The sequence below is a fragment of the Pleurodeles waltl genome, chromosome 5 (assembly GCF_031143425.1).
Source record: "Pleurodeles waltl isolate 20211129_DDA chromosome 5, aPleWal1.hap1.20221129, whole genome shotgun sequence".
Taxonomy (NCBI): domain Eukaryota; kingdom Metazoa; phylum Chordata; class Amphibia; order Caudata; family Salamandridae; genus Pleurodeles; species Pleurodeles waltl.
Genome location: NC_090444.1, coordinates 1,839,676,607 through 1,839,703,116, shown reverse-complemented (window position 1 = coordinate 1,839,703,116; position 26,510 = coordinate 1,839,676,607). Strand labels below are relative to the sequence as shown.

Here is a 26,510-nt window from a genome sequence, read left to right as displayed (position 1 = left end):
GCTATCCGCTATCCCACAGGAATCCCCCTTCAAGTGCAGGTGTTGTCAGTTCTCCATTTCCTTGCAAGTGGGTCATTTCAAACAACAGTGGCCATAGCATCAGGGATGTCCCAGCCTATGTTTTCCAACGTGTTGTCCAGAGTGTTGTCTGCCCTGCTGAAACACATGCGGAGCTACATCGTTTTCCCTCAGTTGGAGGATTTGCCTACAGTGAAAGGTGGCTTCTATGCCCTGGGACATATCCCCAACATGATAGGTGCCATTGATGGGACACATGTGGCTTTGGTACCCCCGCAGGACTGAACAGGTGTACAGAAACCGGAGTTATCATTCCATGAATGTGCAGACGGTGTGTTTGGCCGACTAGTACATCTCCCATGTTAACGCCAAATTCCCTGGCTCAGTGCATGACGCTTACATCCTGCGGAATAGCAGCATCCCTTATGTGATGAGGCAACTCCAGAGGCACTGTGTGTGGCTATTAGGTGAGCACCAGGAAGCAAGTCAGTGGGAATGGTTGTCTGGGTCTGGGGATATCCCTACAGGTTAGTGTGTGTCTAACAGTTGTCCCTCGCCATTTGCAGTTGACTCTGGTTACCCCAACCTGTCATGGCTACTGACCCCAGTGAGGAATCCCAGGACAAGGGCAGAGGAACGCTACAATGAGGACCATGGGCGAACTCGGCGGATTATAGAGCGAACCTTCGGCCTCCTGAAGGCCAGGTTCAGGTGCCTCCATATGACCGGCGGATCCCTATTCTAATCACCAAAGAAGGTGTGCCAGATCATCGTGGCCTGCTGTATGCTTCACAACTTAGCTTTGCAACAACAGGTGCCTTTTCTGCAGGAGGATGGTCCAGATGGCGGTGTTGTTGCAGCTGTGGAGCTTGTGGACAGTGAAGACGAGGAAGCAGAAGAAGACGACATCGACAGCAGGAACTCAGTGATCCTGCAATATTTTCAGTGAGACACAGGTAAGAATACAAACCTGCTTAGTACATGTACTTTAACACTACTGCCTCTCAACTGTATGTCGTTTTCACCCAGTGTATGGTCACTGAGTTGTCACTTTCCCTTACGATTTCACAGATGTGGGTCCCACTGAGTGACATCTGCTTTGTTTCCTCATGGACTAGAGCTGTGTGACAAAGGTATGTTGACATTACATTTGAAAGACCATTTTGACACTGTAATTGCTAATAGACTATTTCGAAATCACAGACTGACTCCAGATTGTTTTGTGCTTCAAGGGTGTTCATTTAAGTGCTCAATAGTGGAGGGGTTGTAAAATGGTGAGGGGTCATGGTGGAGGAATGTCCATGGCAGAGTCCAGTCTATTAGTCTCACAGGTGCAATGCCCAATGGGCATAGGAAGTGGAGCTGGGGCAGTTTGAGGATGGACAGGGTGATAAATTGGGACAAAAGGATGACATTCAGGGTGGTCCCGTTTCTTGGCGGGGGTCTTGGCATCGTTCTCTGTCTTTGTCCTGGATCTCAGGGACCGTTTGCGGGGTGGTTCACCCTCTGCAGGGGGTGGGGTGCTGGTGTGGTGATCCTGTGGCGGTGCCTCCTGTCCACTAGCGCCGGCGTTTGGCAGTTCATTGTCCAAGCTAGTGTCAGGGGCCCTTTGTTGTGCCACAGTGTCCCTCCTGGTGTTGAGGACTTCCTTCAGCACCCCTACAATGGTGCCCAGGGTGGAATTGATGGATCTGAGTTCCTCCCTGAAGCCCAAATACTGTTCCTCTTGCAGGCGCTGGGTCTCCTGAAACTTGGCCAGTACTGTTGCCATCGTCTCCTGGGAATGGTGGTAGGCTCCCATGATGTTGGAGAGGGCCTCATGGAGAGTGGGTTCCCTGGGCCTGTCCTCCCCCTGTCGCACAGCAGCCCTCCCAGTTCCCCTGTGTTCCTGGGCCTCCGTCCCCTGGCCACTGCCCCCAGGTCCCGGTTGTTGTTGGGGTGGTGGGTTAGCCTGGGTTCCCTGTAGTGGTGGACACACTGCTGATTGACGTGTCCTGGGGACAGAGGTATGGGCCCGCTGGGTGGGTGCTGGTGTTTCCAGAGGGGGAAAGCTCTGTGGTGGCCTGTGACTGTGTGAGGGGAACCGACTGTCCAGAGGTCCCGATGGGCCGGGCTGGTCATCTAGATCCAGTTGGACAGAGCTGCTGTCATCACTGTGGACCTCTTCTGTTGGTGGTGTGGACATGTGTGGACCCTCCTGTCCGGTGACGTTGGGTAGGGGTCCTGCAGGGGTATAAAAGGATGTTTATTACATCTGTGTGTGGCATGGTGTGCAATGGGTGGGTGACCGTGTACCCCAGTGCTTGCATTCCTGTGTGGGTCCTTGTGTGATGGTGGTTTAGGGGGGTGTATGGGTATGTGCAGTGGCCATGCTTTGGTGATGGGTGTCCATGCTTTGTTGTTGCATGCAGGGCTTGGTGTTAGGATGTGTGGTTTGTGATGTTGAGACATTTGTGAGGAGTTGGAGTGATGGGGGTGAGGGTGGGGGTATGTGATAGCATGCAAGTAGGGTGGGGGGATGTAATAGTTAAGATTTGACTTACCAGAGTCAATTCCTCCATCTACTCCTCCGAGGCCCTTAGGATGCAGAATCGCCAAGACCTGCTCCTCCCATGTTGTTAGTTGTGGGGGAGGAGGGGGGTCTGCCGCCAGTCCGCTGAAACGCAAGGTGGTGTCTTGAGACCATGGAACGCACCTTCCCCCGTAGGTCGTTCCACCTCTTCCTGATGTCATCCCTATTTCTTGGGTGCTGTCCCACTGCGTTGACCCTGTCCACTATTCTTCGCCATAGCTCCATCTTCCTAGCTATGGAGGTGTGCTGCACCTGTGATCCGAATAGCTGTGGATCTACCCGGACGATTTCCACCACCATGACCCTGAGCTCCTCCTCAGAGAACCTGGGGTGTCTTTGCCGTGCCATGAGGTGGTGTGGGTGATGTGTGAGGTGGTGTGTGTAGTGATAAGTGGGGTGATATTTAGTGGTGTGTTGTGTGAGGTGCGTGGAAGTTATGTGGGTGATGGTATTGTGTGCTTGTGGGTGCTTGGTAGTTGTTTGTAGTGTCTCTCTCTGGCCTTCTCTCGGTAATTTTGTCGTAGGGGTTTGTGGGTAATGTGGGTGTGTGTTTTATATTGTAATGGGTGTGTGGGAGTGGTGTGTGTATGTGTATCAGATGTGTGTATTTCGAATTGTCCAATGTGGTAGTGTTTTGTAAATGTGTGTGTATTTTGAGCGCGGCGGTGTGTACCGCCAATGGAATACCGCGGTTGAAAGACCGCTGCGTGGATTCGTGTGTCATGATAGTGTGGGTGTATTTCTGTTGGCGTGACGGTGGAGGTTTTGTTTTCGCCAGTTTATCACTGACCTTTGGTGTGGCGGACTTCTGTGGGTGTCTAAATTTTGGCAGATTCCGAGCAGTGGGTCATAATGACCATGGCGGAATTCCACTGCCGCAGCGGTGTGTTGGCGGTCTTCTGCATGGCAGTAAGCGGCTTTTACCGCCAATGTTGTAATGAGAGCCTATATCTCATTTTGATATGGTATATAGAGACCCAGCCTCCTACACTTTTAATACCACCTACCAGGGACTTACAGGGGTACACCAGCATGCCAATTGTGGCGGTGTAAGATGTACCAAGACAACCAAATTTAGAGGAGAGAGCACAATCATTTGGGTCCTGATCAGCAGGATCCCAGTGAAAACAGTCTAAGCACTCTGACATCAGGCAAAAAGTGGGGCTAACCATACCGGAAAGAGGGGACTTTCCTACACTGGCATTAGGGCTGTGTGCACTTTACCACTGCTGACCAATGCTAAGGTGTTGTGCTCACTCCCCTAAACATGGTCTGGTTGGCATATACCCGATTGGCATATTCAAATTACTTGTATGTGCTTTGTAGAGTGGTATATCGGATGCCCAGGGCCTGTAAATTAAATGCCACCATGGGCCTGCAGCACTTATTGTGCCACCCACTTAAGGAACACCTTAAAATATGTCCGAGGCCTGCCATCGCTGCCTGAAGGACTGCAGATGTCGACTTGGCATTTAAAACCACCTACCAAGCCTTATATTCCCCCCTTTTTTTTTTTTTTTACATGTACTTTACCCCTAAGGTAGGCTCTAGGTAGCCCATTGGGCAGGGTGTTGTGTAAATAAAAGGTAGGACATGTACTTTTGAGTTTTACATGTCCTGCTAGTAAAAAACTCCCAAATTCGTTTTTCACTACTGTGAGGCCTACCCCCCCCATAGGATAGCATTCAGGATTCCTTATTACATTTAATAAGCTGAAATTCCTAAAGGAGACGAAGTAGATATTGCATGTTTCGTATCTATGCACTTATAATGGTAAACCCTCTTTAATGGTAAAGTGGAATTTATCATTACACGTTTGAAAATGCCACTTTTAGTAAGTTTTACCACCCTCTGTGCCTGCAGTCGGCTTTAGGCCAAATGAATGGGTATGGGACGTTGTGAATTTACCCCAGACAGTCACACAATAGTGGGATTAGCAGAGCCTGAATGGCTTTTCCACTGGCAGAATGGAGGGGTGGGGGCGGCAGAGCAGAGCACCACACCACTTGCACCTGGTTAGGCTGTGCTCTGTCAACACACAATAGGCTTAACAACCCTGTATTGTCAGTACAGCCAGCTAGGACCCAGGGCAGGGGTGTCAGGAAAATCCTGGAACTTCAAAGAATATTTTTGGAAACTTCTCCCAACTTCAAGGAGCAGCGTACCAGAGCATAAAAATAGGGCTCTCAGAACCACTCTTCAGTTCACTACTGTGAACTGTCTGCTGCTGTGACCTGCTGTGCACTCTACCAGTCTGCTGCTGTACCTAGAAGGACTGCTTTGCTGCCTGCCTGGAGCCTGCCTTGAACCCTCAGATGCCAGCCCTGCTGTTGAGCCCTGCATCTACACCTGCATCCGGGACTTCAGAAGGGACTCCAAGGGCTAGTTTGTTGGCCTCCTTATCTGAGTCACAAAGACATAACAGGTTCTCATCATCTTGAACCAGCACATGGACCTAGCCTGAGTGAATTATGAATCCGCAACAGGTCCCCATATACTCTTGGACCCGTGGTTGTGGTGCTAAAGGTGACTGGATAACTAGGATTGGCGCTTTTATCTGTTAGGCACTATTTTCAATCTTGAACTTTAAAATGTAATAACTCTGGTTCAGCTGATTGGATAGTTGTTGGTTTGGTGTCAAATAATGTATTAAACTCCTTTACTCTATTTTAATAAATTAGTTAGGGATTTTTCTTGTGTTCTGTTCTTATTTTATTACTGTTTGTAGGATGCATAAATACTTTAAGCATTGCCTCGAAGTTAAGCCTGGTTGTTTTTTGTGCCAAGCTACCCAGAGTTAGGCACAAGTTAATTTAGTGACTTTGATGTTCACCCTTCAAGGGATACAGGCTGTTGCTTAACCAGGGCTCACGCCCCAGTCAACCAACAACCCAATTTGCCCATGAAGACTCAAATGTTAACATTAAGCATTTTTGTATTTTATTTCCTGATGCATGCTGCTTATTTGTTTTACTGCTGTCTTTTTAACTCATCTTTGCAAAAAAGATCATTCATTCTTTTGTTGTGGTATAAAAATAAACTGAAACTAAGGTTGTTTAAACACATGTACATCTTTGGTCTATTTTTCCACCCTTAAAATATAATGAAGGCTCCGCATTTTCTGTTTTTACTGATTTTTACAGATAAATACAGACAGAAAAAAATGTGTTTCTGGTCTATATTTTTTAAAGCTGGAAAAATAGTGAAAACGTTGCTTTTTATGAGAGTCTCTCCATGGGGTCCTTCATGAATTTCAGAGCAAATAGACTATTTGGAGGGTTAAAAAACAGGATGAGAGTTCCTTACATACAGGCATATGTTAAGCATACTTGTAGTTCAACACTAATATGTACCTCTTGGAGTAGAATTTTGGTATGTATGTCTGCTTTATTTGCTAAAATGTGAAAATCATCCACACAAATGCAAGTCTAAGAAAAAAACAAACATGGATAAATACCAATTACATGGTTTAGGAGTCTGGCCTGGCTTATAGTGGGTACCTTGTGGTACTTACACTCTGTGCCAGGTCCAGTTATCCCTTATTAGTAGAATATAGGTGTTTCTAGCAGCTTAGGCTCCGGATGGAAGAAGCTTAGGATTCTGCAACAACGAAGAGATCTAGGAACTTCTCCTTTGGATGGAAGATGTCCCACGGCGTACTGGAGGTTTGTAGGAGGCTGGCATGTGTTGTAGTGGGTACCAGAGGTACTTACACCTTGTGCCAGGTCCAGTTATCCCTTATTAGTGTAGAAGAGGTATTTCTAGCAGCTTCGGCTAATAGAAGGTGTAGGAGGCTGGCCTGGTTTGTAGTGGGTACCAGAGGTACTTACACCTTGTGCCAGATCCAGTTATCCCTTATTAGTGTAGAAGAGGTGTTTCTAGCAGCTTAGGCTGATAGAAAGAAGCTATGGCCAAGCAGCTTAAGCTGAACTAGGAGACATGTTAAGCTCCTACTATACCACTGGTGTCATATGCACAATATCATAAGAAAACACAATACACAGATATACTAAAAATAAACGTGCTTTATTTTTATGACAATATGCCAAAAGTATCTCAGTGAGTACCCTCAGTAGGAAGGTAACTACTATACACAAGTTATATGTACACAAACCAAAGTTAGTTAAGAGCAAGAAAAGTAATGCAAACAGTGTAGAATTACAATGGGTTGCAATAGGCAAGCATAGGTATAGGAGCAACACAAACCATATACTCCAAAAGTGGAATGCGAATCACGATTGGACCCCAGACCTATGTGAGCTTGTAGAGGGTCGCTGGGACTGTATGAAAACAGTGAGGGTTAGAAAAATACCCCACCCCAAGACCCTGAAAAGTAGGAGTAAAGTACACCTACTACCCCCAGAGAGCACAATAGTTGTGATTGGGGAATTCTGCAGGAAGAACACACACCAGCAGTGCACTGACAACGGATTTCCCGACCTGAGTACTGTAAGACAAGGGGATCAAGTCCAATAGTCGCGACAGTGTCCGGGGGGGTGTAGGAAAGTACCATCTTGCCTGGCATGTTACCCCCATATTTCACTGTATATATGTTGTTTTAGTTGTATGTGTCACTGGGACCCTGCCAGCCAGGGCCCCAGTGCTCATAAGTGTGCCCTATATGTGTTACCTGTGTTATGACTAACTGTCTCACTGAGGCTCTGCTAATCAGAACCTCAGTGGTTATGCTCTCTCATTTCTTTCAAATTGTCACTAACAGGCTAGTGACCAATTTTACCAATTTACATTGGCATACTGGAACACCCTTATAATTCCCTAGTATATGGTACTGAGGTACCCAGGGTATTGGGGTTCCAGGAGATCCCTATGGGCTGCAGCATTTCTTTTGCCACCCATAGGGAGCTCTGACAATTCTTACACAGGCCTGCCACTGCAGCCTGAGTGAAATAATGTCCACGTTATTTCACAGCCATTTTACACTGCACTTAAGTAACTTATAAGTCACCTATATGTCTAACCTTTACCTGGTAAAGGTTGGGTGCTAAGTTACTTAGTGTGTGGGCACCCTGGCACTAGCCAAGGTGCCCCCACATTGTTCAGGGCAAATTCCCCGGACTTTGTGAGTGCGGGGACACCATTACACGCGTGCACTACACATAGGTCAATACCTATGTGTAGCTTCACAATGGTAACTCCGAATATGGCCATGTAACATGTCTATGATCATGGAATTGCCCCCTCTATGCCATCCTGGCATTGTTGGCACAATCCCATGATCCCACGGGTCTCTAGCACAGACCTGGGTACTGCCAAACTGCCTTTTCAGGGGTTTCACTGCAGCTGCTGCTGCTGCCAACCCCTCAGATAGGTTTCTGCCCTCCTGGGGTCCAGCCAGGCTTGGCCCAGGAAGGCAGAACAAAGGACTTCCTCAGAGAGAGGGTGTTAAACCCTCTCCCTTTGGAATAAGGTGTTAAGGCAGGGGAGGAGTAGCCTCCCCCAGCCTCTGGAAATGCTTTCATGGGCACAGATGGTGCCCATTTCTGCATAAGCCAGTCTACACCGGTTCAGGGACCCCTCAGCCCTGCTCTGGCGCGAAACTGGACAAAGGAAAGGGGAGTGACCACTCCCCTGACCTGCACCTCCCCTGGGAGGTGCCCAGAGCTCCTCCAGTGTGCTTCAGACCTCTGCCATCTTGGAAACAGAGGTGCTGCTGGCACACTGGACTGCTCTGAGTGGCCAGGGCCAGCAGGTGACGTCAGAGACTCCTTCTGATAGGCTCCTTCAGGTGTTGCTAGCCTATCCTCTCTCCTAAGTAGCCAAACCCTCTTTTCTGGCTATTTAGGGTCTCTGCTTTGGGGAATTCCTTAGATAACGAATGCAAGAGCTCATCCGAGTTCCTCTGTATCTCTCTTCACCTTCTGCCAAGGAATCGACTGCTGACCGCGCTGGAAGCCTGCAAAACTGCAACAAAGTAGTGAAGATGACTACTGCAACTCTGTAACGCTGATCCTGCCGCCTTCTCGACTGTTTTCCTGGTGGTGCATGCTGTGGGGGAAGTCTGCCTCCTCTCTGCACTAGAAGCTCCGAAAAAATCTCCCGTGGGTCGACGGAATCGTCCCCCTGCAACCGCAGGCACCAAAGAACTGCATCACCGGTCCTCTGGGTCTCCTCTCAGCACGACGAGCGAGGTCCCTTGAATCCAGCAACTCTGTCCAAGTGACTCCCACAGTCCAGTGACTCTTCAGTCCAAGTTTGGTGGAGGTAAGTCCTTGCCTCCCCATGCCAGACTGCATTGCTGGGAACCGCGTGTTTTGCAGCTACTCCGGCTCCTGTGCACTTTCCGAGGGAATCCTTTGTGCACAGCCAAGCCTGGGTCCACGGCACTCTAACCTGCATTGCACGACCTCCTGAGTTGTCCTCCGGCGGCGTGGGACTCCTTTGTGCAACTTCGCGTGAGCACCGTTTCACTCCACTTCGTAGTGCCTGTTCCGGCACTTCTGCGGGTGCTGCCTGCTTCTGAGAGGGCTCCTTGTCTTGCTGGGTGCCCCCTCTGTCCACTGACGCAATTGGCGACATCCTGGTCCCTCCTGGGCCACAGCAGCACCCAAAAACCCCAACCGTGAGCTTTGCAGCTAGCAAGGCTTGTTTACGGTCTTTACGCAAGAAAACACTTCTGCACGACTCTCCACGGCGTGGGACATCTATCCTCCAAAGGGGAAGTTTCTAGCCCTTGTCGTTCCTGCAGACTCCTCAGCTTCTACTGCCCAGTAGCAGCTTCTTTGCACCCACAGCTGGCATTTCCTGGGCATCTGCCCACTCCCGACTTGATCGTGACTTTTGGACTTGGTCCCCTTGTTCCACAGGTACCCTCGTCTGGAAATCCATTGTTGTTACATTGCTGGTTTTGGTCTTTCCTGCAGAATTCCCCTATCACGACTTCTGTGCTCTTTGGGGAACTTTAGTGCACTTTGCACTCACTTTTCAGGGTCTTGGGGTGGGCTTTTTTTCTAACGCTCACTGTTTTCTTACAGTCCCAGCGACCCTCTACAAGGTCACATAGGTTTGGGGTCCATTCGTGGTTCGCATTCCACTTTTGGAGCATATGGTTTGTGTTGCCCCTATCCCTATGTGTCCCCATTGCATCCTATTGTAAATATACATTGTTTGCACTGTTTTCTATTGCTATACTGCATATTTTTGGTATTGTGTACATATATCTTGTGTATATTTGCTATCCTCATACTGAGGGTACTCACTGAGATACTTTTAGCATATTGTCATAAAAATAAAGTACCTTTATTTTTAGTATATCTGTGTATTGTGTTTTCTTATGATATTGTGCATATGACACTAGTGGTACTGTAGGAGCTTCACTCGTCTCCTAGTTCAGCCTAAGCTGCTCTGCTAAGCTACCATTATCTATCAGCCTAAGCTGCTAGACACCCTATACACTAATAAGGGATACCTGGGCCTGGTGCAAGGTGTAAGTACCCCTTGGTACTCCCTACAAGCCAGTCAAGCCTCCTACAGGGGGGGCAGGTGCCCAGGAAACCCCGGGTGAAGGTGCAAGGAAGCTGCCTCCAGTTGGAAGAAGCTTGGAGTTCTGCAAGAAAGAAGAGGACTAGGAACCTTTCCTTTGGAAGACTGATGTCCCACGTCGCGATGGAGCTTGCAGAGGTGTTCCCACGCAGGAATACCGCAAACAAGCCTTGCTAGCTGCAAGGGTCATGGTAGAGGTTTTTGGGTGCTGCTGAGGACCAGGAAGGGCCAGGATGTCGCCTTTTGGAGGAGGAGACAGAGGGGGCACTCAACAACTCAGGGAGCCCTCACAGAAGCAGGCAGCACCCGCAGAAGTACCCCAACAGGCACTTAGAAGAAGAGTGAACCGGAGTCCACGCGAAGTTACAAAAGGGGGTCCCACAACGTCAGAGGACAACTCAGAAGGTTGTGCACTGCAGGACGGAGTGCTGGGGACCCAGGCTAGGTTGTGCACAAGTGAAATCCTGGAAGAGAGCACAGGAGCCGGAGCAGCTGCAAATCACGCGGTATACAGCTTTGCAGTCTGGCGTGGGGAGGCAAGGACTTACCTCCACCAAACTTGGACTGAAGAGTCACTGGACTGTGGGAGTCACTTGGACAGAGTTGCTGTATTCCAGGGACCACGCTCGTCAGGATGAGAGGGGACCCAGAGGACCAGTAATGCATTCTTTTGGTGCCTGCGTTAGCAAGGGGACGATTCCGTCGACCCACAGGAGATTTCGTTGGAGCTTCTGGTGCAGGGTGAAGGCAGGCTACCCCCAGAGCATACACCACTTGAAAAAAAAGAGAAAGCCGGCAGGATTAGGCGCTACAATGTTGCTGGTAGTTGTCTTGCTACTTTGTTGCCGTTTAGCAGGCGTCCTGGAGCAGTCAGCGTTCGATCGTTTGGTAGAAGGTGAAGAGGGAGATGCAGAGGAACTGTGGTGAGCTCTTGCATTCGTTATCTGAAGAATTCCCCAAAGCAGAGACCCTAAATAGCCAGAAAAGGAGGTTTGGCTACCAAGTTAGGAGGATTGGCTACCAAGAGAGGTAAGAGCCTATCAGAAGGAGCCTCTGATGTCACCTGCTGGCACTGGCCACTCAGAGCAGTCCAGTGTGCCCCCAACACCTCTGGGTCCAAGATGGCAGGGGTCTGGGACACACTGGAGGAGCTCTGGGCACCTCCCAAGGGAGGTACTGGTCAGGGGAGTGGTCACTCCCCTTTCCTTTGTCCAGTTTTGCGCTAGAGCAGGGCTGGGGGATCCCTTAACCAGTGTAGACTGGCTTATGCAGAGATGGGCATCATCTGTGCCCATCAAGGCATTTCCAGAGGCTGGGGGAGGCTACTCCTCCCCAGCCCTTCACACCTATTTCCAAAGGGAGAGGGTGTAACCGTCTCTCAGAGGAAATCCTTTGTTCTGCCTTCCTGGGCAAGGGCTGCCTAGTCCCCAGGAGGGCAGAAACCTGTCTGAGGGGTTGGCAGCAGCAGCAGCTGCAGTGGAGACCCCGGAAAGGCAGTTTGGCAGTACCCGGGTTCTGTGCTAGAGACCCGGGGGATCATGGAATGGTATTGGGGTGACAATTCCATGATCTTAGACATGTTACATGGCCACGTTCGGAGTTAGCATTGTGACGCTATACATAGGTAGTGACCTATGTATAGTGCGTTCATGTAATGGTGTCCCCGCACTCACAAAGTCCGGGGAATTTGCCCTGAACGATGTGGGGGCACCTTGGCTAGTGCCAGGGTGCCCACACACTAAGTAACTTTGCACCCAACCTTCACCAGGTGAAGGTTAGACATATAGGTGACTTATAAGTTACTTATGTGCAGAGGTAAATGGCTGTGAAATAACGTGGACGTTATTTCACGCAGGCTGCAGTGGCAGGCCTGTGTTAGAATTGTCAGAGCTCCCTATGGGTGGCAAAAGAAATGCTGCAGACCATAGGGATCTCCTGGAACCCCAATACCCTGGGTACCATATAGAAGGGAATTATATGGGTGTACCAGTATTCCAATGTGAATTGGTAAATTTAGTCACTAGCTTGTAGTGAAAATTTGGAAAGCAGAGAGAGCATAAACACTGGGGTTCTGGTTAGCAGAGCCTCAGTGATACAGTTAGGCACTACACAGGGAACATATAGGCCACAAAACTTATGAGCACTGGGGTCCTGGCTAGCAGGATCCCAGTGAGACAGTGAAAACACCCTAACATATACTCACAAACAGGCCAAAAGTGGGGGTAACAAGACTAGAAAGAGGCTACCTTCCTACATTAAATATATTGCTACTTTGCATTATTTATTGTTGTTTTCTTTTTGTGTGGTTATTTTCTCTCAGGGTCAACTATATAGTTACATATGACTATGTTTTTTACAAATGCCGTTTTCATTGTGGTGTTCTCTAGGGGCTGTTCTAAGCATTACTATCATATCAAGATATAACAATTTTCATGGCATGGAAACTTGGCCCATAATGCTTTGCAGGGCATTACTTTTACAAAGCATGTTTGCTTATAACTCAGCCTGTGGTGGTCCTAGGACAATGGGACCACCTTTGAAACACTGACCACAATGTGCTCTTTCTGTCTACAAACATTTCTGGGTCCCCACGCTAGGTTTGTGGGGGGACACCAAAATAATATTCCTCCTACCATTCAATATGTTTTAAGCTTCCACATGGCTATAAGTTTTGTTTTACAGTTGGGAGCACTTCTGTATCAAAGAGCTTATTTGTGATATCGTTGCACTAGGCCTGCTAGTCTTAAAAGCTTCTTCTAGAGGCTAAGTATATGGTTATACTGCATTACTTTCTCATATTGCTTTTCATGGGGTTATGCTCTCTAGTGGCTAATATTATGGTTACATGACTATGTTTCTTACAAATGATATTTTTGTTATGGTGCTCTCTAGGGGCTGCTTTGAGCATTACAGTCTAATTCCAAAATGAAAATGTCACTTACCCAGTGTACATCTGTTCGTGGCATCAGTCGCTGTAGATTCGCATGTTTTGCATAGCTCGCCATCTGGTGTTGGGCCGGAGTGTTACAAGTTGTTTTTCTTCGAAGAAGTCTTTCGAGTCACGGGACCGAGTGACTCCTCCTTTTGTCTCCATTGCGCATGGGCGTCGACTCCATCTTCGATTGTTTTTCCCCGCAGAGGGTGAGGTAGGAGTTGAATTATAGTAATAGTGCCCATGCAATGGAGTGACTAAGTATGTACCTATTTAAGGTTGAGATGATACATATACAAATAGTTGAAGGTAACTTCCAAACTGCTACAGGCTCCCGGGGAGGCGGGTGGGCACATGCGAATCTACAGCAACTGATGCCACGAACAGATGTACACTGGGTAAGTGACATTTTCAGTTCGATGGCATCTGTCGCTGTAGATACGCATGTTTTGCATAGACTAGTAAGCAGTTATCTCCCCAAAAGCGGTGGCTCAGCCTGTAGGAGTGGAAGTAGTTTGAAATAATGTTCTTAATACGGCTTGACCTACTGTGGCTTGTTGTGCGGATAACACATCTACACAGTAGTGCTTGGTGAATGTGTGAGGCGTAGACCATGTGGCTGCCTTACATATTTCTTGCATTGGGATGTTTCCTAGAAAGGCCATGGTAGCACCTTTCTTTCTGGTTGAGTGTGCCCTTGGTGTAATGGGCAGCTGTCGTTTAGCTTTAAGGTAGCAGATTTGGATGCATTTAACTATCCATCTGGCTATACCTTGTTTTGATATTGGGTTTCCTGCATGAGGTTTTTGAAATGCAATAAATAGTTGTTTAGTCTTTCTGATGTTCTTTGTTCTGTCAATGTAATACATTAATGCTCTTTTGACATCTAATGTATGTAGTGCCCTTTCAGCTACGGTATCTGGCTGTGGAAAGAACACTGGAAGTTCCACTGTTTGATTTAGATGGAACGGTGAAATAACCTTTGGCAAAAATTTAGGATTAGTCCTTAGGACGACCTTATTCTTGTGTAGTTGTATAAAAGGTTCTTGTATTGTAAACGCCTGAATCTCGCTTACTCTTCTTAGGGAAGTAATGGCGATGAGAAATGCAACCTTCCAGGTTAGGAACTGTATTTCGCAGGAGTGCATGGGTTCAAAAGGTGGACCCATAAGTCTAGTTAGGACAACATTTAGGTTCCATGAAGGAACAAATGGTGTTCTTGGTGGTATAATTTTCCTAAGGCCCTCCATGAATGCTTTAATGACTGGTATCTTATATAGGGAAGTTGAATAGGTAGTCTGCAGGTATGCAGATATTGCTGCAAGGTGTATTTTAATGGAAGAGAACGCCAGGTTAGATTTTTGTAAGTGAAGCAAGTAACCCACTACATGTTCTGGAGTTGTGTGTAATGGTTGTATTTGATTAATATGGCAGTAGCAAACAAACCTCTTCCATTTACTTGCATAGCAGTGCCTGGTGGATGGCCTTCTGGCTTGCTTTATGACTTCCATACATTCTTGGGTAAGTGTGTCCCCCCCTTGCTTGTTTAGATAATACATTGTTGTCATGTTGTCTGTCTTGACGAGAATGTATTTGTGAACTATTATTGGTTGGAAAGCGTTTAGTGATTGAAAAACTGCTAGAAGTTCTAGGTGATTTATATGCAGTTTTGTTTGATGTACGTTCCATTGTCCTTGTATGCTGTGTTGATCGAGGTGTGCTCCCCACCCTGTCATGGAAGCATCTGTTGTTATTACGTATTGTGGCACTGGGTCTTGGAAAGGCCGCCCTTTGTTTAAATTTATGTTGTTCCACCACAGAAGCGAGAGGTAAGTTTGGCGGTCTATTAACACCAGATCTAGAAGATGACCCTGTGCTTGAGACCACTGTGATGCTAGGCACTGTTGTAAGGGCCTCATGTGCAGTCTTGCGTTTGGGACAATGGCTATGCATGAAGACATCATGCCTAGGAGTTGTAATATCATCTTTGCTTGTATCTTTTGTGTTGGATACATGCGTTGTATGATGGTGTTGAAATTTTGAATTCTTTGGGGACTTGGAGTGGCTACTCCTTTTGTTGTGTCTATTATGGCTCCTAGGTATTGTTGTACCTTGCACGGCAGAATGTTGGATTTCGTGAAGTTGACGGTGAACCCTAGTTTGAAGAGGGTTTGTATGATCTGATTTGTGTGATTTGAGCACTCTATTAACGAATGGGCCTTGATTAGCCAGTCGTCTAGATATGGGAACACATGTATTTGCTGCCTTCTGATGTGTGCAGCGACTACCGCTAGACATTTGGTAAAGACTCTTGGTGCGGTTGTTAATCCGAAAGGCAGTACCTTGAATTGGTAATGTATTCCTTTGAATACAAACCTTAGGTATTTCCTGTGCGATGGGTGTATTGGTATATGGAAATACGCGTCCTTGAGGTCTAAAGTTGACATGTAGTCGTGTAGTTTTAGCAATGGTAATACTTCTTGTAGTGTGACCATGTGAAAGTGGTCTGATTTGATGAATGTGTTCACTATTCTGAGGTCTAGGATTGGTCTCAGCGTTTTGTCCTTCTTTGGTATCAGAAAGTACAGTGAGTAAACTCCTGTGTTTATTTGTGTGTTTGGCACTAATTCGATTGCATTCTTTTGCAATAGTGCCTGCACTTCTATCTCCAGGAGATTGGAATGATGTTTTGTCAAATTTTGTGCTTTTGGTGGTATGTTTGGAGGGAATTGTAGAAATTCTATGCAATAACCATGTTGGATAATTGCTAGAACCCAAGTGTCTGTAGTGATTTCCTCCCATGCTTTGTAATAATGACTTATTCTTCCCCCCACTGGTGTTGTGTGGAGGGGGTGAGTGACATGTGAGTCACTGCTTAGTAGTAGGTGTTTTGGGGCTTTGAAATTTTCCTCTATTCCTAGGGAATTGCCCTCCTCTATATTGTCCCCGAAAACCTCCTCTGTACTGTCCCTGGTAACTGGACGGTGTTGCCTGTGAGGTGCTGGCTTGTGTGCTCTGACCCCGAAACCCCCCTCTAAAGGGTGTTTTACGGAATGTGCTGTAATTCCCTCTGCTCTGCGGGGAGTAGAGTGCGCCCATGGCTTTAGCAGTGTCCGTGTCTTTTTTTAGTTTCTCAATCGCTGTGTCCACTTCTGGACCGAACAGTTCTTTTTCGTTAAAAGGCATATTGAGAACTGCTTGCTGAATCTCTGGTTTAAATCCAGACGTTCGGAGCCATGCATGCCTTCTGATAGTTACAGATGTATTAATTGTCCATGCAGCTGTATCTGCAGCGTCCATGGAGGAGCGGATTTGGTTGTTGGAAATGGTCTGTCCCTCCTCAACCACTTGTTTTGCCCTATTTTGTAGGTCCTTGGGCAGATGGTCAATGAGATGTTGCATCTCATCCCAATGGGCTCTGTCATAGCGCGCAAGTAGTGCCTGGGAGTTAGCGATGCGCCACTGGTTTGCAGCTTGTGCTGCGACTCTTTTACCAGCTGCATCGAACTTGCGGCTTTCTTTATCTGGGGGTGGTGCATCTCCAGATGTGTGGGAGTTGGCCCTTTTCCTAGCTGCTCCTACAACGACAGAGTCTGGTGGCAGCTGTGTAGTGATGAAAGCCGGGTCTGTAGGAGGCGCCTTATACTTTTTTTCCACTCTTGGTGTGATTGCCCTACTTTTGACCGGCTCCTTAAAGATTTCTTTTGCGTGCCGGAGCATACCAGGGAGCATAGTCAGGCTTTGGTAGGAGCTGTGGGTGGAGGAGAGTGTGTTGAATAAAAAGTCATCCTCGACCTGTTCTGAGTGGAGGCTTACATTGTGAAATTGTGCTGCTCTAGCCACCACTTGAGAATACGCAGTGCTGTCCTCTGGTGGAGATGGCTTCGTAGGGTATGCCTCCGGACTGTTATCTGACACTTGGGCGTCGTATAAGTCCCATGCGTCTTGATCTTGGTCACCCTGGCTCATGGTGGTGTGAGCTGGGGAATGTGATGGAGTTTGTGCTGGTGAGACGTTAATCACAGGTGGAGGAGAGGGTGGTGGGGTAACTTTTTTCACCACTTTTGTTTGTGGTGTTTGTTCAGTTTGGAACTCCAATCTTCTCTTTCTTCTAATAGGGGGAAGGGTGCTTATTTTTCCTGTCCCCTGCTGTATGAAAATACGCTTTTGCGTATGGTCTACATCCGTTGAGTGTAGTTCTTCCTCAAACCTATGCTTTTGCATTTGGGAGGTTAGCGAGTGCTCTTCTGTATAAGAGCCTGAAACTGGGTCGGTTGCAGTTTGTTTTGGCACCGAAACCCTGTCTGCATCTTTTTTCGGCTCCGAGGTGACTTTTTTCTTTTTCGGGGCCGAAACCTCTCGGCGTCGATCTTCTTCGGTGCCGCTGTCTCGGCGTCGAGCCGTGTCTACACCGGTATCTCGGTGTCGATGCTTGTCTCCAGCACTTTCTCGGTCCCGAGAAGGCTGCGTGCCGGTGTCTCGACCGGAGTCGGACGATCTCGGCACTGTTTGGGCCTTTTTCGGTGCCGACGGTCGGTCACCGAATTTATGGGTCGAGCCATGGCCTGGTGGCAGTGGCGTCCCCTGGGCCTTGTAAATCTTCTTCTGAGTGGTTTTCGACGTACTACTCACGGTTTGTGTATCGTCGAATCCTTCGGAGTCCGATTCTTGGATCGAAAAGGTTCCCTCCTCTTCTTGTTCCTCGAACTCCCGGTGGGCTGTCGGCGCGGACGCCATCTGAAGTCTTCTGGCTCGACGGTCTCGGAGAGTTTTTCGGGACCGGAACGCACGACAGGCCTCGCAGGTGTCTTCACTGTGCTCAGGTGACAGGCACAGGTTGCAGACCAAGTGTTGGTCTGTATAGGGGTATTTATTGTGGCATTTGGGACAGAAACGGAACGGAGTCCGTTCCATCGGCGTTCTTCTGCACGCGGTCGGGCCGACCAGGCCCCGACGGGGGATCGAAAAAATTACCCCGAAGGGCACCGGAGCTCTTCGATCTTAGACGCGGTGTTGAATCTAACTACGCCGACCCCGAACGCAACAATACCGACGAAAATCTTCCGAAATTAGCTATCTTTCCGTTCCAAAACTCGGAGCGACAGGAACACGTCCGAACCCGATGGCGGAAAAAAAAACAATCGAAGATGGAGTCGACGCCCATGCGCAATGGAGACAAAAGGAGTAGTCACTCGGTCCCGTGACTCGAAAGACTTCTTCGAAGAAAAACAACTTGTAACACTCCGGCCCAACACCAGATGGCGAGCTATGCAAAACATGCGTATCTACAGCGACAGATGCCATCGAATATATATTTCTGAAAAAGCTTATATCCTAATTGTATATGTTTTAATAGTCAATCCTAATTACAATTATGATGATAATTCTGGCCAGTTTAACACCCTGATTACACTACGACTGTTTACACACTCTTGATTTGTTTGGGTGACCCTTTTAGTTTATTTCTCCTCTCTGGCTGTCTTGTGACTTTTTGGGGGGAATTGTGTTTGCCAGCTAGCAACTCTGATGGTGGGGTGGTGAAAGTGGTATTCTATTGGAATTAGCTTGGCAGATTTAAACTAGGATGCTAAATGGCAACATTTTCATTTTTTGCTGCAGATCGAGGAAGAAGGTAAATGGAAGTGCTTTGGGTATATGCAGGGATGCTGGAATGATATGGCAGGAAAAGATGAAATTATGAGGCAGGGTTGACCAATTGTTTGGCAAGAAATGTCCAGTTATGAATTTACAATGCCAATACCTCTAACTCATGCAAATGTGAGACCCATTGCATTGCAAATGCTTGTTTGATTTTAGTTCCTGGGGTGCAGCCCAAGGTCCACCAAAGCAAGGAGAGAGCTAAAGTGTGGCATATCTTTGTAAATAAGATGCAGTTCTGCTCTTTCCCTTTCACGCAACGCAGCACCACAACGTACCTTGCTGAGCTGCGTTGGCTGAAATCTTGGTAAATCCAGGCTTTAATGTATAAGAGAGTAATAAACATCCAATCTTTACTGTGAAAGCTGTTTTCATCAATTTTGAAAACAAGCTTTAATTCTGCGACCATGTGTTTTAACTGTGAAAAATATGCCTTCATTTACTTTTTAAATGTATGACATCAACAGGCAGCATTAACATTATTTTATCTTTAAAGAACAGTACATCACATTGCATTAGCCCAACTTCCTCTCCTCTTACTTGCTAGCTGTATGCTTGTCGTTCAATATACAGTGCTCCGCTGCTCATTGGCTAGGTTTGCGATATAAAAATACCATATACATTCATGCATATACATTTTATTTTGGTGCTAAATAGGTATGAAATCAGTCATGAATCAAAGTTTGTGTTATTAACTTACTGGAGAAAAACAAAGGACAACATGCAGGTTCTTCCGGGCCCTTGATATAAAATAGTCATAAAGATTATCGTAGGTTGGAGGGTGACGAGGCAACTCTTTCTTCATTACAGATATTAATCCCTGGGTGATCTCGTCCAGCTCATCACGAGCAAATAAATTTGAAACCTGTGATGGAAATGATCATGTAAAAATAGCATATTTTCTTGAAACATACTTTAAAACTAGGTTATGAATAGGGCTCCCACTTTTCCATTTTAATTGATTTTTACATATAAATACAGACAGAAATCTATTTATCGTCCTGTCTGTATTTATTTTTAAATATAGGACAATAGGCCTTTTTGGATGGTTTTTCCAACTGTCAATCATGTGTGCCAGGTCTGTAGGTGTACAGATTGAGAGTAGGGGAGATGAAAAAAAGTCAATAGATTTTGACATTAAGTGCAAATCTACAGTCATTCATGCTATTCAACAATGCAAGTGTTTTCAGATAATGATATTGCACCATATACTGCTGAACCTTTCTGGACATTCAAATGTGAGTATACATTTATCACAGAGACACATGTAAAAAATATCTATTGCAGCTTCATTTGTACAGTAAACACTAATTAAAAATGGCCAAATATAGAGAAAAGGAGCACAAAATAAGTATGGATAAATACAGACGGAAATGTCGAAAAAATAAATACCATCAAACCTGGAGCCCTAGTGATAACTTAAGTAGTTATAAGAAATAAATGTAAAATGAGAACAAACTCAAACCATAACAAATGAGCATTCCAGTGGAAATCCAGTGTAGGAAAGTACCATCTTGCCTGGCATGTTACCCCCATATTTCACTGTATATATGTTGTTTTAGTGTATGTGTCACTGGGACCCTGCTAACCAGAACCTCAGTGGTTATGCTCTCTCTGCTTTTCAAATTGTCACTAACAGGCTAGTGACCAATTTCACCAATTCACATTGGCATACTGGTACACCCATATAATTCCCTAGTATATGGTACTGAGGTACCCAGGGTATTGGGATTCCAGGAGATCCCTATGGGCTGCAGCATTTCTTTTGCCACCCATAGGGAGATCTGACATTCCTTACACAGGCCTGCCACTGCAGCCTGAGTGAAATAACGTCCATGTTATTTCACAGCCATTTACCACTGCACTTAAGTAACTTATAAGTCACCTATATGTCTAACCTTCACCTGGTGAAGGTTGGGTGCAAAGTTACTTAGTGTGAGGGCACCCTGGCACTAGCCAAGGTGCCCCCACATCGTTCAGGGCAAATTCCCCGGACTTTGTGAGTGTGGGGACACCATTACACGCGTGCACTGTACATAGGTCTCTACCTATGTACAGCGTCACAATGGTAACTCTGAACATGGCCATGTAATATGTCTAGGATCATGGAATTGTCACCCCAATGCCATTCTGGCATTGGGGGGACAATTCCATGATCCCCGGGTCTCCAGCACAGAACCCGGGTACTGCCAAACTGCCTTTCCCGGGGTTTCACTGCAGCTGCTGCCAACCCCTCAGACAGGTTTCTGCCCTCCTGGGGTCCAGCCAGGCCTGGCCCAGGAAGGCAGAACAAAGGACTTCCTCAGAGAGAGGGTGTTACACCCTCTCCCTTTGGAAATAGGTGTCAGGGCTGGGGAGGACTAGCCTCCCCCAGCCTCTGGAAATGCTTTAATGGGCACAGATGGTGTTCATCTCTGCATAAGCCAGTCTATACCGGTTCAGTGATCCCCCAGCCCTGCTCTGGCACGCAACTGGACAAAGGAAAGGGAAGTGACCTCTCCCCTGACCTGCACCTCCCAGGGGAGGTGCCCAGAGCTCTTCCAGCGTGCCCCAGACCTCTGCCATCTTGGATTCAGAGGTGTGCTGGCACACTGGACTGCTCTGAGTGGCCAGGGCCAGCAAGTGACATCAGAGACTGTAGGAGGCTGGACTGGCTTGTAGTGAGTACCAAGGGGTACTTACACCTTGCACCAGGCCCAGGTATCCCGTATTAGTGTAGAGGGGTGTCTAGCAGCTTAGGCTGATAGAAAAGGTAGCTTAGCAGAGCAGCTTAGGCTGAACTAGGAGACGAATGAAGCTCCTACAGTACCACTAGTGTCACTTGCACAATATCATAAGAAAACACAATACACAGATATACTAAAAATAAAGGTACTTTATTTTTATGACAATATGCCAAAGTATCTCAGTGAGTACCCTCAGTATGAGGATAGCAAATATACACAAGATATATGTACACAATACCAAAATATGCAGTAATAGCAATAGAAAACAGTGCAAACAATGTATAGTCACAATAGAATGCAATGGGGACACATAGGGATAGGGGCAACACAAACCATATACTCTAGAAGTGGAATGCGAACCACGAATGGACCCCAAACCTATGTGACCTTGTAGAGGGTCGCTGGGACTGTAAGAAAACAGTGAGGGTTAGAAAAATAGCCCACCCCAAGACCCTGAAAAGTGGGTGCAAAGTGCACCTAAGTTCCCCAAAGAGCACAGAAGTCGTGATAGGGGAATTCTGCAGGAAAGACCAACACCAGCAATGCAACAACGATGGATTTCCAGACGAAGGTACCTGTGGAACAAGGGGACCAAGTCCAAAAGTCACGATCAAGTCGGGAGTGGGCAGATGCCCAGGAAATACCAGCTGTGGGTGCAAAGAAGCTGTCACCTGATGGTAGAAGCTGTGGATTCTGCAAGAACGACAAGGGCCAGAAACGTCCCCTTTGGAGGATGGATGTCCCACGTCGTGAAGAGTCGTGCAGAAGTGTTTTCCTGCAGAAAGACCGCAAACAAGCCTTGCTAGCTGCAAGGGTCGCGGTTAGGGTTTTTGGATGCTGCTGTGACCCAGGAGGGACCAGGATGTCGCCAATTGCGTGAGGAGACAGAGGGGGCGTCCAGCAAGACAAGGAGCCCACTCAGAAGCAAGCAGCACCCGGAGAAGTGCCGGAACAGGCACTACGAAGTGGATTGAATCAGTGCTCACCCGAAGTTGCACAAGAGAGACCCACGCCGCCGGAGGACAACTCAGGAGGTCGTGCAATGCAGGTTAGAGTGCCGGGGACCCAGGCTTGGCTGTGCACAAACGAAATCCTGGAAGAGTGCACAGGAGCCGGAGTAGCTGCAAAACACGCGGTTCTCAGCAATGCAGTCTGGCGTGGGGAGGCAAGGACTTACCTCCACCAAACTTGGACTGAAGAGTCACTGGACTGTGGGAGTCACTTGGACAGAGTTGCTGAGTTCAAGGGACCTCGCTCATCGTGCTGAGAGGAGAACCAGAGGACCGGTGATGCAGTTCTTTGGTGCCTGCGGTTGCAGGGGGAAGATTCCGTCGACCCACGGGAGATTTCTTCTGAGCTTCTAGTGCAGAGAGGAGGCAGACTACCCCCACAGCATGCACCACCAGGAAAACAGTCGAGAAGGCAGCAGGATCAGCGTTACAAGGTCGCAGTAGTAGTCTTTGCTACTTTGCTGCAGTTTTGCAGGCTTCCAGCGCGGTCAGCAGTCGATTCCTTGGCAGAAGGTGAAGAGAGAGATGCAGAGGAACTCTGATGAGCTCTTGCATTTGTTATCTAAGGAATTCCCCAAAGCAGAGACCCTAAATAGCCAGAAAAGAGGGTTTGGCTACCCAGGAGAGAGGATAGGCTAGCAACACCTGAAGGAGCCTATCAGAAGGAGTCTCTGACGTCACCTGCTGGCACTGGCCACTCAGAGCAGTCCAGTGTGCCAGCAGCACCTCTGTTTCCAAGATGGCAGAGGTCTGGAGCACACTGGAGGAGCTCTGAGCACCTCCCAGGGGGAGGTGCAGGTCAGAGGAGTGGTCACTCCCCTTTCCTTTGTCCAGTTTCGCGCCAGAGCAGGGCTGAGGGATCCCTGAACCGGTGCAGACTGGCTTATGCAGAGATGGGCACCATCTGTGCCCCTCAACGCATTTCCAGAGGCTGGGGAGGTTGCTCCTCCCCAGCCCTGACACTTTTTTCCAAAGGGAGAGGGTGTAACACCCTCTCTCTGAGGAAGTCTTTTGTTCTCCCTTCCTGGGCCAAGCCTGGCTGGACCCCAGGAGGGCAGAAACCTGTCTGAGGGGTTGGCAGCAGCAGCAGCTGCAGTGAAACCCCGGGAAAGGTAGTTTGGCAGTACCCGGGTCTGAGCTAGAGACTCTGGGGATCATGGAATTGTCTCCCCAATGCCAGAAAGGCATTAGGGTGACAATTCCATGATCCTAGACATGTTACATGGCCATGTTCGGAGGTACCATTGCGACGCTATACATATGTCGTGACATATGTATAGTGCACGCGTGTAATGGTGTCCCCGCACTCACAAAGTCCGGGGAATTTGCCCTGAACAATGTGGGAGCACCTTGGCTAGTACCAGGGTGCCCACACACTACGTAACTTAGCACCCAACCTTTACCAGGTAAAGGTTAGACATATAGGTGACTTATAAGTTACTTAAGGGCAGTGGTAAATGGCTGTGAAATAACGTGGACGTTATTTCACTCAGGCTGCACTGGCAGGCCTGTGTAAGAATTGTCAGAAATCCCTATGGGTGGCACAAGAAATGCTGCAGCCCATAGGGATCTCCTGGAACCCCAATACCCTGGATACCTCAGTACCATATACTAGGGAATTATAAGGGTGTTCCAGTATGCCAATGTGAATTGGTGAAATGGTCACTAGCCTGTTAGTGACAATTTGTAAAGAGCGAGCATAACCACTAAGGTTCTGGTTAGCAGAGCCTCAGTGAGACAGTTAGGCATCACACAGGGAACCCATACATATAGGTCACAAACTTATGAGTACTGGGGTCCTGGCTAGCAGGGTCCCAGTGACACATAACAACCATACTGAAAACATAGGGTTTTCACTATGAGCACTGGGCCCTGGCTGGCAGGATCCCAGTGAGACAGTGAAAACACCCTGACATACACTCACAAACAGGCCAAAAGTGGGGGTAACAAGGCTAGAAAGAGGCTACTTTCTCACAGAGACTCCTTCTGATAGTGTAGGAGGCTGGCCTGGCTTGTAGTGGGTACCAAGGGGTACTTACACTCTGTACCAGGTCCAGCTATCCCTTATTAGTGTAGAAGAGGTGTTTCTAGGAGCTTAGGCTGATAGAAGGTAGCTATAGCAGAGCAGCTTAGGCTGAACTAGGACACATTCAAAGCTCCTACTATATCACTGGTGTCATATGCACAATATCAGAAGAAAACACAATACACAGATTTACTAAAAATAAAGGTACGTTACTTTTATGACAATATGCCAAAAGTATCTCAGTGAGTACCCTCAGTATGAGGATGCCAAATATACACAAGATATATGTACACAATACCAAAAATATGCAGTAATAGCAAAAGGAAGTAATGCAAGCAATGTAAAGTTACAGTAGATTGCAACAGGAGCACATAGGTATAGGGGCAACACAAACCATATACTCCAAAAGTGGAATGCGAACCACAAATGGACCCCAAACCAATGTGAGCTTGTAGAGGGTCGCTGGGACTGTAAGAAAACAGTGAGGGTTAGAAAAATAGCCCACCCCAAGACCCTGAAAAGTAGGTGTAAAGTGCACCTATATTCCCCAGAGAACACAGAAGTTGTGATAGGGGAATTCTGCAAGGAAGACCAACACCAGCAATGCAACTGTAGGAGGCTGGACTGGCTTGTAGTGAGTACCAAGGGGTACTTGCACCTTGCACCAGGCCCAGTTATCCCTTATTAGTGTATAGGGTGTCTAGCAGCTTAGGCTGATAGATAATGGTAGCTTAGCAGAGCAGCTTAGGCTGAACTAGGAGACGTGTGAAGCTACTACAGTACCACTTAGTGTCATATGCACAATATCATAAGAAAACACAATACACAGTTATACTAAAAATAAAGGTACTTTATTTTTATGACAATATGCCAAAGTATCTTAGAGTGTACCCTCAGTGAGAGGATAGGAAATATACACAAGATATATATACACAATAGCAAAAATATGCAGTATAGTCTTAGAAAACAGTGCAAACAATGTATAGTTACAATAGGATGCAATGGGGACACATAGGGATAGGGGCAACACAAACCATATACTCCAAAAGTGGAATGCGAACCACGAATGGACCCCAAACCTATGTGACCTTGTAGAGGGTCGCTGGGACTATTAGAAAATAGAGAGAGTTAGAAAAATAACCCTCCCCAAGACCCTGAAAAGTGAGTGCAAAGTGCACTAAAGTTCCCCTAAGGACAAAGAAGTCGTGTTAGAGGAATAATGCAGGAAAGACACCAACCAACAATGCAACAACGCTGGATTTCCAATCTGGGGTACCTGTGGAACAAGGGGACCAAGTCCAAAAGTCACAAGCAAGTCGGAGATGGGCAGATGCCCAGGAAATGCCAGCTGCGGGTGCAAAGAAGCTTCTACTGGACAGAAGAAGCTGCGGTTTCTGCAGGAACGCAAAGGGCTAGAGACATCCCCTTTGGAGGACGGATCCCTCTCGCCTTGTAGAGTCGTGCAGAACTGTTTTCCCGCCGAAAGAACGCCAACAAGCCTTGCTAGCTGCAAATCGTGCGGTTAGCGTTTTTGGACGCTGCTGTGGCCCAGGAGGGACCAGGAGGTCGCAAATTGGACCAGGAGAGAGAGGGGACGTCGAGCAAGACAAGGAGCCCTCTCAGCAGCAGGTAGCACCCGGAGAAGTGCCAGAAACAGGCACTACGAGGATGCGTGAAACGGTGCTCACCCGAAGTTACACAAAGGAGTCCCACGTCGCCGGAGACCAACTTAGAAAGTCGTGCAATGCAGGTTAGAGTGCCGTGGACCCAGGCTTGGCTGTGCACAAAGGATTTCCGCCGGAAGTGCACAGGGGCCGGAGTAGCTGCAAAAGTTCCGGCTCCCAGCAATGCAGTCTAGCGAGGTGAGGCAAGGACTTACCTCCACCAAACTTGGACTGAAGAGTCACTGGACTGTGGGAGTCACTTGGACAGAGTTGCTGGATTCGAGGGACCTCGCTCGTCGTGCTGAGAGGAGACCCAAGGGACCGGTAATGCAGCTTTTTGGTGCCTGCGGTTGCAGGGGGAAGATTCCGTCGACCCACGGGAGATTTCTTCGGAGCTTCTAGTG

General features: G+C 47.6%; 1 protein-coding gene across 1 annotated transcript in view; it reads right to left on the bottom strand.

The window, feature by feature from the left end:
* DNAH8 (dynein axonemal heavy chain 8) overlaps positions 1–26,510 on the bottom strand; it is a 9,979,189-nt gene that overhangs the window by 2,167,422 nt on the left and 7,785,257 nt on the right. The window contains exon 61 of the mRNA XM_069236651.1: positions 19,381–19,545. Coding sequence (XP_069092752.1) covers positions 19,381–19,545 — 165 coding nt within the window. The remainder of the gene's footprint in view (positions 1–19,380; positions 19,546–26,510) is intronic.